The 13,650-nt window shown below is 38.8% G+C and overlaps 1 protein-coding gene across 1 annotated transcript in view; it reads right to left on the bottom strand.

The window, feature by feature from the left end:
* PRKAR2B (protein kinase cAMP-dependent type II regulatory subunit beta) overlaps nt 1-13,650 on the bottom strand; it is a 112,350-nt gene that overhangs the window by 11,453 nt on the left and 87,247 nt on the right. The window contains exons 5-8 of the mRNA XM_059932880.1: nt 12,210-12,316; nt 8,590-8,743; nt 3,852-3,953; nt 2,366-2,440 (exon numbers count right to left, since the gene is read on the bottom strand). Coding sequence (XP_059788863.1) covers nt 2,366-2,440; nt 3,852-3,953; nt 8,590-8,743; nt 12,210-12,316 — 438 coding nt within the window. The remainder of the gene's footprint in view (nt 1-2,365; nt 2,441-3,851; nt 3,954-8,589; nt 8,744-12,209; nt 12,317-13,650) is intronic.

Below are 13,650 nucleotides of genomic sequence, written 5' to 3'. Positions count from 1 at the left end.
CAAGACAGTATGGTACTGGCACAAAAACAGAAATATAGATCAGTGGAACAGGATAGAAAGCCCAGACATAAACCCACGCACATATGGTCACCTTATCTTTGATAAAGGAGGCAAGAATATACAATGGAGAAAAGACAGCCTCTTCAATAAGTGGTGCTGGGAAAACTGGACAGTTACATGTAAAAGAATGAAGTTAGAACACTCCCTAACACCATACAGAAAAATAAACTCAAAATGGATTAAAGACCTAAATGTAAGTTCAGACACTATAAAACTCTTAGAGGAAAACATAGGCAGAAGACCTTATGACATAAATCACAGCAAGATCCTTTTTGACCCACCTCCTAGAGAAATGGAAATAAAAACAAAAATAAACAAATGGGACCTAATGAAACTTAAAAGCTTTTGCACAGCAAAGGAAACCATAAACAAGACAAAAAGACAACCCTCAGAATGGGAGAAAATATGTGCAAATGAAGCAACTGACAAGGGATTAATCTCCAAAACTTACAAGCAGCTCATGCAGCTCAATATCAAAAAGCAAACAACCCAATCCAAAAATGGGTAGAAGACTGAAACAGATATTTATCCAAAGAAGATATACAGATTGCCAACAAACTCATGAAAGGATGCTCAACATCACTAATCATTAGATAAATGCAAATCAAAACTACAATGAGGTATCACCTCACACCGGTCAGAATGGCCATCATCAAAAAATCTACAAACAATGCTGGAGAGGGTGTGGAGAAAAGGGAACCCTCTTGCACTATTGGTGAGAATGTATATTGATACAGCCACTATGGAGAACAGTATGGAGGTTCCTTAAAAAACTAAAAATAGAACTACCATACGACCCAGCAATCCCACTACTGGGCATATATACCCTGAGAAAACCATAATTCAAAAAGAGTCATGAACCACAATGTTCATTGCAGCTCTATTTACAATAGCCAGGACATGGAAGCAACCTAAGTGTCCATCGACAGATGAATGGATAAAGAAGATGTGGCACATACAGACAATGGAATATTACTCAGCCATAAAAAGGAACGAAATTGAGTTATTTGTAGTGAGGTGGATGGACCTAGGGTCTGTCATACAGAGTGAAGTATGTCAGAAAGAGAAAAACAAATACCGTACACTAACACATGTATATGGAATCTAAAAAAAAAAAAAATGTTCTGACGAACCTAGGGCAGGACAGGAATAAAGGGGCAGACACAGAGAACGGACTTGAGGACATTGGGAAGGGGGAAGGGGAAGCTGGGATGAAGTGAGAGAGTGGCATGAACATATATACACTACCAAATGTAAAATAGATAGCTAGTGGGAAGCAGCTCCATAGCACAGGGAGATCAGCTCAGTGCTTTGTGACCATCCAGAGGGGTGGGATAGGGAGGGTGGGAGGGAGACGCAAGAGGGAGGAGATACGGGGATATATGTATATGTATAGTTGGTTCACTTTGTTATAAGGCAGAAACTAACACACAATTGTAAAGCAATTATACTCCAATAAAGATGTTAAAAAATAATAATAATAAAATAAAATAAAATAATTACTCTTTTCTCAGCCTCACACACCTTGAATCTTGTTTCACATATATTGAAAAAGACAATACTTCAGATAAAGATTACAATACAGTGTAATATTGTGATACAAAAATTACAGAATTTGTTAAAGTTCATTATTTGTTTAAATCATGCAATCAATGCTTCAAAACTGTAACTAGGAAATAAGGTACTATCGTTGGTATGCTTTAACTGTCTTCATAAATCCTACCTCTTGGTAGGTCTGTTCTAACCAAGATGCGTATGTATTGCTTCTGGTTCCAGTGGGATCTTAGAAAAGCATTAGGGGTTAAAGAGCATGCTGGCCCCTTAGTGCCTGGAAGCCAGTACAGTACATGGTGCAGTGTGTTCCCTTCTTGGTTTATTTCATCAGGAAGCAGCCTCAGGAAGTTTTGCCAATGAACCGATCATGCAAAATTCTACATCTTCCAATGCTCCTTCTGGGTCCTTATTAATAAATCTCATGGAGTGATTACCATTTGTCTTCCTCTTATAAATGACATTCTTTATACATGGGACCTTCATGTCAGGTACAAATATAAAATTATGCAGAAATCCATTTGATGATTTAATACATATTCATTAAGAGTTAGTTACAAAAATAAAAATACTCAAATAGCTTGATGGCTGTAAATTAAGCCATTTTTAACAGGTCATTTGGTAGAAATAATATTCATTTAACTCATCATTACATACTAATTATAGACACACATAAAAATTTTATCAAGACTTACAGTGTGTAAGAGTCTTTTGGAAAATAACCCCAAACTGAATTCCATAAAAAGTATTATACCTGAGCAATGATTTGTTCTCCATCGTTGTATACTTTGGTGCCTATCACATCCACCACTTTCAGGCGCTCAGAAACCTATAAAGGAAAAAAAGATAATACACTTGATAATACTGTATTTGTATTTAATAATACAAATACAGTTGTATTTGATAATACAAATGGGTTTGAACTGTGCAGGTCCCCTTATCTGCAGATTTTTTTCAATAAATATACAATTGGCCCTCTGTATCCACAAATGCGGAACCCGGGGGCTAAGGAGGGCCCAGTGTGAGCGACTTGCGCATCCGCAGATTTTGGTATCCACCGGGGTGGTCCTGGAACCAATCCCTGTGGAAACATAGGGACAACTGTATTAAACAGACTAATCAGGTAATCGTAACTATTTCAGGCATTTAAAAATGGTAGCCTATAGGCCAAATAAATTGAGCAGCGTGTGGGTTTGTGTGTGTGTGCATGTGTGTGTTATATTAATTAACTGCCAGCATTTTAAACAAATTTTTCATAAAAACTTGAATTTCCAGCTTCTCTTGAAAAATCAGGGCATTCAGCAACACTCAGCCCTTATTTCCATGCAGCAAAAATAAACTCTGGTGGGCTAGCAGCTGTTTCTTTAGATGGAGCACATGTTTTCAAGTTTACCATTTCTTCTTTTTATGTACCTAGCTCTGAAGGCGTTTGAATTTCCAACCCCTGACCTATTTTTATTTAAAGAGATCTGCTGCTGAAGAAGATCAGCTGCCCAATATGCATTCTGAAATGTGGCCCGAACTGCTACTCGGTGGATACTGACAAGCCAACAAAGAGACATGTTAGCAGACTGGTCCGTCAACCCCAAGGACTCTGGCCGAGATGCTAGAAGGATGGCACTGCTATCGCTAAGGTGGGGAAGAGAGGGAAGGAGGTTTGGGATGTGTTAGGTTTGAGATGTCTTCTGGACATCCCAGAAGAAATGTTAAATATGCAGTTAGATAAATGAGCCTAGTGTTCAAGGGCAGGGCCTTGCCCGGTGATGTCAATTTTAAGAAGCATCAACATAATAGACATTTAAAGCCAGGGGATTTGCCAAGTTCACCATGTGAATAAGTGTAGCCTGAAAAAAGAAAGAGAGACCTTAGACTGTCAATTTTAAGAGGAAAGGAGGAAAGGAATAAAGAAGGAGAGGCCAGTGAGGACATTCTGTATTTAGATAACCTCTTCCTATAAAGGCTATTGCCTACATTTATGTGACTAGTTTAAGTCTGCTTTTAGATAGAGGCCACATATAAATCTGCTATAGATGCTCCTAGGAGTCTATTACTTGTAAACGACAAAACAAATGCAGTTACAGGCAGTAAAAGAGATACTAAGCTATAAAAACACCGTAATCTTTTCAAATGAAAATATGGATAGATTATTATTCAAAGAAACCTTCGACAGAACTAAGTATTCCTAACAAAACAGAATCTTTTAAAAGCAAAATAAAATAAAAGCACAAACATATACTTACTTCCAAAGATTTAAGGAATGGCAGTGACTCAATAAAGCTTTCATACATTTTTCTCTTTTTGGCATTATTTTTTACAATTATCCTCCTGAAGGTTACCCTGTCCTAAAGGCAGAATATCAAATACAAAGATAGTTAAAAGGTAGACTTTATGGAGAAAGAAAGTTTGAAGAAATAGTTTCATTTTATTCCCTGTAAGGAACAAACAATAATTGAAGATTTTGAAATAGAAAATTAACATTACTACACTTCTAATATGACTCATTTCAGATTTTTATTTCTTTAAGCATAAATATAGAACCATATTCATGTTTCTTAAAGAAAGCAACAGTTTACTTTTTATTCAGAACAGAGATCTGACCAACGTGTAACTGGCAGACTAAACCCACTAGGTGGCGCTGTCGCACCACTTAAAAAATATACCAGCTCCTTGTTGGTTTTCCACCCCCAGCTTTTTGAGATACAATTGACCTACAGAATACTGTGTAAGTTTAAGGTACACAACATGTTGATTTGATATATACTGTCAAATGATTACTACAGTAGGGTTAGTTAACACCTCTATCACCTCACATAATTACCACTTCTTTTTTGTGGTGACAACATTTATGTACTCTCTTAGCAGCTTTCAAGGATGTAACACAATATTGTTAACTATAATCATCATTTGTACACTGGATCCTCAGAACTTATTCATTTTATAACTGCACCACCCCCCAGGCCCTGGCAACCACCATTCTGCTCAGTTTCTATGAGTTCAAACTAGCAACTGAGTTCTTTTGCTATAGATAACAGCCCTGGAGTGTTACAATTCGGTGGGACATGACTAGCATTGTTTTTGAGTTATAACTGGCATACGACATTATATTAGTTTCAGGCATACAACATAATGATTCAATATTTGTATATATTGTGAAATGATCACCACAATAAGTCTAGTTAACATCCGTCACCATACATAGTTACAGAATTTTTTTCTTGTGATGAAAACTTTTTTAAGATATACTCACATAGCAACTCTCAAATATACAATACAGTATTATTAACTGTAGTCACCCTGCTGTACATTACATCCCCAGGATGTATTGATAACTGGAAGTTTGTACCTTTTGACTCCCTTCACCCATGGCCAGCATTTTTATTAAAAAAAACAAAAAAAAAAACCAGAATAGGAAATCTGAGTGTGCATCCCTTTTAGTGAAGTGTTGAGTTATATATTTATTTCAGTTATACACAAAGGCACACACACACATGCACTGGTGGTGACATTTCCTAATGTGTTTCTTGTGGGTTGCGGTAAAAAATACATGAAAACCAGTATCAGAAAATGTTTTTAAATCATGAAAGTACAATGTAAAGAGATGTTGAAAAATTATTGACTCTAGGGTTTTTGTCACCTTTTGAAAAAGGTGCACAGAAAAACTACAACTTTCTTGAGTAGTCTCTGATTCCAGTGTTTATCATGCTCATCATTCTAAAATGTTCCTATGTTTATACTACTTAACCCCAAAGATACCACACTGAATAAAGGAACTAGGGAAAACTTTAAAGGTAATGGCTCAAAGAATGGTTTTCCTACAAATTTTATATTTTAAAAATTCCTACAAAACATTATTTTAGTTCTCAGTTAAGAGTCCCTAGAATTATGTTACTTCGGCATACACTGATAACTGTACCATCTTAATATAAAATAAATTAATTGGGATATGTTCTTTAATTAATAAATTACTATGCCAACATATTAGGGCTGAATTTAAATGAACTGATATGATGGAGAAAAATACCAGTGAGGATATAAGTCTCTAGGAAATTAAACATCCTGTTCTCCAATTTAGTTTACTACAATTTTATAAGGGCTGTAATTTGGACTTGTACTCTTAATCATTTTTGTAAAAAGAGAAAAATTTTCAAGATAATTAGTAAAAATATTGAAATAATTTCCAAGTCTGGTTCTGCATCAGAATCAGCTGTTTTTTAAAAAAAAGGTTTATTCTAACATCCCAGACTTTAATGACTCAAAATCTCTGCATATAGCACTCTATAATAATCTGTATTTCGTAAAAGCTCCCCGAGTGATTCTGATATATAATCAGGTCTGGGAACCAGCTGCAACACCATTTTATGAACAGAGTTTACTGCAAAACAGAGAAGACTAGAAATAGGTTAGCAATTTAGAAATTAACCGTAATGAGCTACAACACGTCTCAGGAAAAGCTTTCTATTAGTGCCCACCTCTTCACACCCACTGTGACATATAAATAAAATCCACAAAGTCCCATTTCAAATGTTTTCATCCTAGTCATTTCAATCAATCATTGCCCCTCTGAATCACCAGCATGGTCTTGTAGATCAGTTAATCCCCCAAGGCTAACAGTGACTTAGTCTTATTTACAAAGTTAGATTATTCTACAAAGGACTTTTCTCTTGAGATTTGCTTATCTTTACACCTGCACTTATGTGGCAGAGCTCCAACCTGTTGGTCTTAAAAGCAAAATCTCTTTTCTACTTGGCTTTTGCTGAAAGTGGGCTAGTTAGGTGAGCTGCTAAGAAAGCAGGTTTGAAGTATTAATTATGTTAAATATTATAATTTTTTAAAAACACCTATTGCACTTATGCACATCCCCAAGGTGATCATCACAAACTGCCCACTTTCATAAAGCTTGAAACATGTACAGATTAGTAACAAAATCTCTGAAAATGCTTAATCCTACCTGAGAACATAAGTATCACACGCCCTGGGAAATGCTGGGCCTTTGTCCCTAGTTCAAGGTTCCTTCCAGGGCTGAGAGAACTATCAGTATTCAAAGGGCAACCCGCTAAGTGTGTGACCTTGTTCCAAGGACCTGCAGGGAGAAGGCTTCCTTACCACGTGACAGTCTGACCCTGGCTGGCAACCCTATCAGGATGATTAAATTTTAAATGATACCTTCCTTAATGAAAGAGATAGAGACCCGCGGCTGCGAGGGCAGGCAAATGCTTCCTAGGGGCCAAGTCTGCTTGGGTTTGGAGTGTTTATTTTGCTGGCTTTGGGTATTCAAATCTTTGATAGCCCTTAAGACACTTCAGCTCCCTTCCACCTGAAACAATTCCAATTTTGCTTCCACCACTTAAAAAGTGACTCATCACATTTTTAATAAGTAAACAGCAACTGCCTGGGTCTAATAAGAAGAAATGCACAATATGTCTTGTTTCTCTGATCAAGAGCTATTTTTATCAGTTGGCTTCACGGCAGAGTCAAAGGCTGAGTGGTGGCTGAATAATGTGTAACTTCTCTGAAGCTACAGTCCTTGGGAAGGAGATTATTAGCAAACTTCCTGTTACTTCAACCTCGCCTCCTTCCACGAAAGGATTTGAGAGAAATAACCGAGTAAACGCATGTCAAAACTATAGGATGGGATGTTTTCAACAATTTTAAAAGGAAATACAAGTATTGTCAACACTCCCTTTAAATCAGGGCTGTTTAAAGTGCGTCCTGGGCACCGGCAGCCACTGGTGTCTCCTGGGAGCTGGTGAGAAATGCAGAATCACAGGCCTCATCCCAGACCCGGTGAATCTGAATCTGCATTTTAACTGGATTCCCAGGTGATCCCTAAGCACCAGATTAAACACAGTCCAGAATCAGCTTGCCTTCGGTCGGCTACTCTGCATCCTAAGATCATCTATGAAAAGAATCTCCCTCCCCCACCAACCCAAATGTTTGGGTTTTTTTAAAATATTTATTTACTTGGCTGTGCCAGGTCTTAGTTGCGGCACATGGGATCTTCGTTGCAGCATGTGGGATCTTTAGTTGCGGCGTGAGGGGGTCTTTAGTTGCAGCATGCGAACTCTTAGTTGTGGCATGCGGCATCTGGTTCCCTGACCAGGGATCGAACCCGGGCCCCCTGCATTGGGAGCATGGAGTCTTGGCCACTGGACTGCCAGGGAAGTCCCCCAAATGTCTTTAAACCAACTTTTAAGTCTTGCACAATTAAGAAATTTTCTTTAAAAGCCCAGGTCTGAGAGTCCCAACCCCGAGAGTCTGATTAAGTTTGTCTGTGGTAGGGCCTAGGTGAGATAATTTTTTTTTTTAACACCTCCAAGAAATTCTGATGTGCATCCACGTGAGAAGCACAGGCACCAAGTATTTTTTCTCCACACAGCTGCTTGGCAATGCAAAGTTGTTACCAATCAATTTATACAGCACGGAGAGACTCATTTTACAGTGGTTTCTCAAGCATGCATGAGAATCACCCAGTAGGCTTGCTCAAATACAGACTGCTGGGCCCCATGGCCAGAGTTTCTGAGTCAACGGGCCTGAATCAGTAAGTGGGGCGTCAATTTGCATTTCTAGCAAGTTCCCAGGTGATAGAGATGCTACAGGGCAGGGGCCCACACTCTGGGAACCACAGATGATAACATTTACCACAGATAGGTATCTGAAAAAACAGCACTGAAGCCTTTGTTTGTGTGGCTGGTTGGTTTTTAAGAGTGGGTAAAAGAGGAACATTTTGGATCTGAGTGTCTTTCCCACGGCCAGCAGGTTAAACTCCTGACTCAATTTGGGAAAAGAACATGAAGTTTTAACTCAGCACAGTCTTAGTGTCCAATAGTTCAGCATCTAGTAGTTGCTTAATAAATTCCCTGATGACTGATGATGATCCCAAATAAATCTACCTATTAGAACTAAAATACTGTAGCCACCTGGCTTCTGTCATCATGATTTTTACAAATGACATTCAGGTCAAATAAATACTTCACTCACCAAGCCCCACAGAGCACCGGGAGAGGTAGCAGTGATTGTAGCTGCTCTGGGCGTATTGTACATTAAGGCCAGTTCGCCAAAACTCCCACGATTGTCATAGTTGCCAACACACCTTCCAACACCATCACATTTCACGTAGATATCAAATGTTCCTCTGTTGCACATGTGAAAAAGAAGATGCAAAAGTAATTCAAGTAAAATCTCATCACGATAAAACATGAGCCCTGGGAAATACAACCTCATTCTTTTTTTAAAGAAAATCATTTATTGCTTAGTCTTATGGCTGGGACATCATAACACATTCACCCAGTTAAAACTTTACATGTCTAGAAGGGTGAATAGTGACCTGGCCCAGCCATTCAGTTTCCTCCCAGATACGCCACTGCTCCCAGCTTCTTCTGCATCCTTGCAGAGATCTTTCCGTCGGGGAACAGCGGGAGCTGGGTGGGCGCAATGAGAGCTGTCCACAGGCACAGTAAGGTAACACGAGTCCTCCCTGAGACTCAGGACACACCCAAGGGTGACAGCCGAGGATGGGCTCTTATTTTCCTTTCCCCTCTGATGACAACAAGTAATAAAAGGGCATCAATATGTGAAAAAGACACCACCAGTTCCAGACAAGCAGGAAGAAGAGACCATCCACGGGACGAGGGTTAAGGCCCATACATGCGCCTGCTGTCTCATCGTCTGGGGTAAATGAGACTAAACAGCAAATATTTAAGGTATTGAAATAAACGATAAAAATATAACTAAGACTGCAACCAAATGCAATATGCAAAGACAACCATCTGAAGGAATGTGTGTGAATCTGCTGACTGCAGTGATCTCGGAGTATAAGAATTGTGGAGGATTCTAGGGACATTCACTACGTAATTAAAGAGTTTTTGTTTCTAAAACGAATATGTATTACTTTTGAGATCAGAAGAAAAGAATTTTTTAAAAGAATATAGCTCTAACAATCTGGTCAGGCACTGCTGTACAGTACTTACAGGGTCCTTTATCATCTACAGGAGGGGCCGGCAAGCTGAGGCCCAAGACTGGCTGCCTGCTTCTGTAAATCAAGTTTTACTGGAAAGACAAACACAGCGGCGCTTTCTGCATTCTCTGTAGCTGACTTGTGCTATGACAGCAGAGTTGAGTAGCTGCAACGTAGACCTCATGGCCCAGAAAGCCTGCAAAATTTACTCTCTGGCTCTTTATACCATCTGGCCCTTCATGTTAGACTGACCCCACAATCTAAAAGTGGTAGAAATTCAGGCTAAGTATCTGATCCTGGTCTTTTTACAGGCGTTCTGTGCTTATCTTTTAATTGGGTTTCTTTTTCTAGGCAAGTAAAACTGTCACTGCGCTGCATATTATCCAGATCCTGTATTTCTGGAAACTGCATTCTTCTCGTGGAGAACTGTCTTTCCATGTACTGTATCTTAGCAGAGAACACGGTTTCAGGGCTTGCTGAAACACCTGTGAGGGCAGACAGGAGAAACTCTTTGGCTTTATTCTGTTGGCTAAACTCTCTAGCAAAGACAAAACAGGGAGTGCTTTTAAGATTAAGAAAGGATTATCAATGGTAAAGATACAACAAAAGCAAACACGTAAGATATTAGAGACAAAAGATATTCATGAATAAGAATAACTGGCTTTTAATATAATTCACGGCTAGAATGGCTGTTTCAGGGATACCCTCTGGAATTTGTTTCATGAATAGTTATTTTTCAAGTATAGATTAATTTTTCTATTTATACTCTTTACACGTTTGCACTAAAACTGTTTTCTATGTTTTCTACTTTGAATAGGATAAAATATACAACAAATGAGTTGACGAGAAGTACAGTGAGATACTAGTCCAGCTGAAATCATATCAGTCTAAAAATCTGCTAAAATACCGTGTGCTGCCTTTTCATATAGATTTCTCCCCTGAGAACGTGAGGCCCTGGGCAGGGCAGAGCCACGAAAAGAGGACACACAGTGGCCAAGAGACCCGGATGGTGGGTCGGCTCCACACTCATCATCTGGGTGACCTTCGCCGACTCGCATCACTTCTGTGGGCCTGAAAACTGTCATCTGTCAAAACGGTGACAAGGATCTAACTGAAAAGGGAAGGTGCTATATACAAATGTAAGGCGTTTTTATAGTCAAAATACCTACTAAAAGAAAATTATTCCTGTACTACCTTTGGGGTTCGCATAGACCCCTACAATTCAATACGATTCAACAGCTGAGTGAACTTCTGAGGTGTTTCGTTGATGAAAGCTGTTAATGGTACCAGAATCATGACTTTAATTTACATGTGGGACAATTCTAAAATCATAGAGTCCAGCCCCAGCCCTGGCTAGTGCAGCTCTCCCGGGTCACCACGGACTTAGGGTTGAGGGACTGAGGGACTCGGAGAGCATGTGCTACTGATGCATGAAAGGTACCACCCACAGAGCCCAGATCAGGGAACGAGGGCTAAGCAGACGGGGGCGGAGGGTGTGATTTTCTGCGGAGCCTCTGAGTAGAACACAACTTGGCCCAGAGAAGCAAATGTAATCCGACAAATCAGGCTGGGAGATGATCTGTGTTCCATGCAAGCAGGGCGGGGGTTGGTGGTGGTGGGGTGCTTGGGGAAGCCAAATGTCTCATCAAGACCTCATCACCATGTTACAGAAGTGCAGAAATGAAGACCCAGTCCAGGCTGTGCCCCCCTTTTACATCTTAGGGTTGTTACCTAAGTATTGCTAAAAGCACCCTGTTCTTTTTTTTTATGTTATTTTATTTTAATTTTTTATAGCTGATTTTAATTTTATTTTATTTTTTGATACAGCAGGTTCTTATTAGTTATCTATTTTATACAAATTACTGTATATATGTCAATCCCAATCTCCCAATTCATCCCCCCCAGCCACTCCGCTTTCCCCCCTTGGTGTCCGTCCATACGTTTGTTCTCTACATCTGAAAAGCACACTGTTCTTTGATGAAGTCAAGCACAACTTAAATTTTCTGAAATTAGATTTTCAATATAAATGCAGGCCTTCTCACTTAAATAATTTCTCTACAGTTTCTAATAGACAAATATAATAATGCATAAACAATTTCTGGAAAGACACGCAAATTACTCACTCTGCTGATTAGATGATGCTAAAGCAGTAGGAAGAGAGACTAACTTTTCACCTTAGGCCCCTCTGAAATATCTGAATCTTTTAAACCATTAGCACGTTTTACTTCATTAAGTAATGACAGAAGAAACTTTTTAGAAAACATAATAACAGATTGAGTTATACGGATTCAATATCCCAGATGTTGTATTATGCTGCTATTCTCACAGTAACAGCCATCTCTAACTCTGTAACAGGCATCACTACCTCTCAATTAGAAGTTAACAAATGAGGAGGCTCCCAGTAAATGACAGATTTCTAGATTAACCAAAAGTCACCAGTCTTCCATACACTATGCCTCTTTCCATGATGTAGCACGGTTTCACTGCATGGGTTCACTGTAGGTGTGTAGGGCCAGTTACACAGGAATAAGGGTCAAGAGGCAATAGCAATTATCGTACATTAATCTGTCAGTCGTTACAATAACCACTGAGATTTTCACAAAAGGTTCATTACATTTCAGCAGCGAAGTTACACAAAACTTACCTATCAATTACATAAAAGTTGTCGCCATCATCACCTTGATCAATTACATGTTCTCCTTCCTTGACCAATTTTTCAAACATGGCATCTAATACTTGAGACATCTGCTCCTATTTTTCAAAAAAGAAAAGACAATCTTGGTTTATCTAGAACATGTTTAGCTTTATATTTAAAGAACCATAATTAGCTTATACTTCTGTGAACAAGCTCAAAGAAATGGAAATATCATCACGGCCATTAAGTCTTGTCAAAAAAAATACACAGAATAGTCCTCGTCACCACATACAAACCAGATGATTATATATTTACTCTCATATTCAGTACCTGAATAAAAGTAATTATAATTAGTCTATTTCAGAATGTTTGCAACTATCACCACTTTAATATGAAAAATTAACTACCAAACCATCATATACCTTGTGAAATATAATCTTAGCAACTAAAATGATCAAGTTAATAAAGAACTACTGCAAATGTCTTTTAAAGATACCTAAACTTTTACAAAACTTCCCTATTTTGGTCATCACTAGAATTTATATAGAGATTACCTCTATAAATACTTAGTGAATTTAAATCCTGACTCCAATCCTTCTTGGTTTAGCACCAAAAACAAAATAGAACCAAACCAACAAGAGCAAAACCAAAAAAGATTGTAGCAAATATTCCATCACTATCTTTTCTCACTAAGGTTCTCTTCAAGAAGCAACCACACACCTCCCTAGGACAGATTTATTAAAACTGAAGCCAGAAACATCAAACCTATCAGTCAATAACTATTTAAAAATTTTTATTCTAAAAGCTATAGAATTTTTATTCTAAAAGCTAAAGTGTGCTTTTCAAGGCTTAAGGATAAACCTCGGCTAGTGAGAATAAACTAGGAGGCAAAAGAAATCTTTCCTCAGAACAAATACAGGAACAATTCAAAAACCTTTGAATAGTTAAAAACAAATGGATACGGAGAAACAGTATGGTGCACAGGAACAGAAAAGTCAGAAGTCATAAGAAGGCTTCAAGTCACTCCCAGGCCAAAATCAATTACTATTATAAACAAATTAAGGAGCTGAAGACAGATTAGAGGGGGAAAAAGATGCAAGTGGAAAACACAGGTTGAAGAAACAAAATATTCTGGATCAGAGCATGAACAGACCACGTGTGATTCTCTTCTTTTTGAGACGCCATTAACATTTCATAGAGACTATCAAGGTACGACTCCACAACCATGAGAATGGGAAAGGAAAACTGGCAGAGAGATTTCTAGAGCAAAGGGAAGTTAAATGGGGGCAGAGAAAGCATGCAGCCCAGAGAAGGGCAGGTGGGGCTGCAGTGTGGAGGGGCTGACCACCTGTCAGAGCTCCAAAGGCTCCAGACTGGGAAACACCCGGTCCGGTCAGAACGGGACTGAGACACAGCTGAAACAGGTAGACCGATTCAAAATCCTCCACGA

Source organism: Balaenoptera ricei, chromosome 9 (assembly GCF_028023285.1).
Source record: "Balaenoptera ricei isolate mBalRic1 chromosome 9, mBalRic1.hap2, whole genome shotgun sequence".
NCBI classification, from domain to species: Eukaryota; Metazoa; Chordata; class Mammalia; order Artiodactyla; family Balaenopteridae; genus Balaenoptera; species Balaenoptera ricei.
Note: the sequence above shows the minus strand (reverse complement) of the source record. Positions and strands in the feature narration are given on the sequence as shown.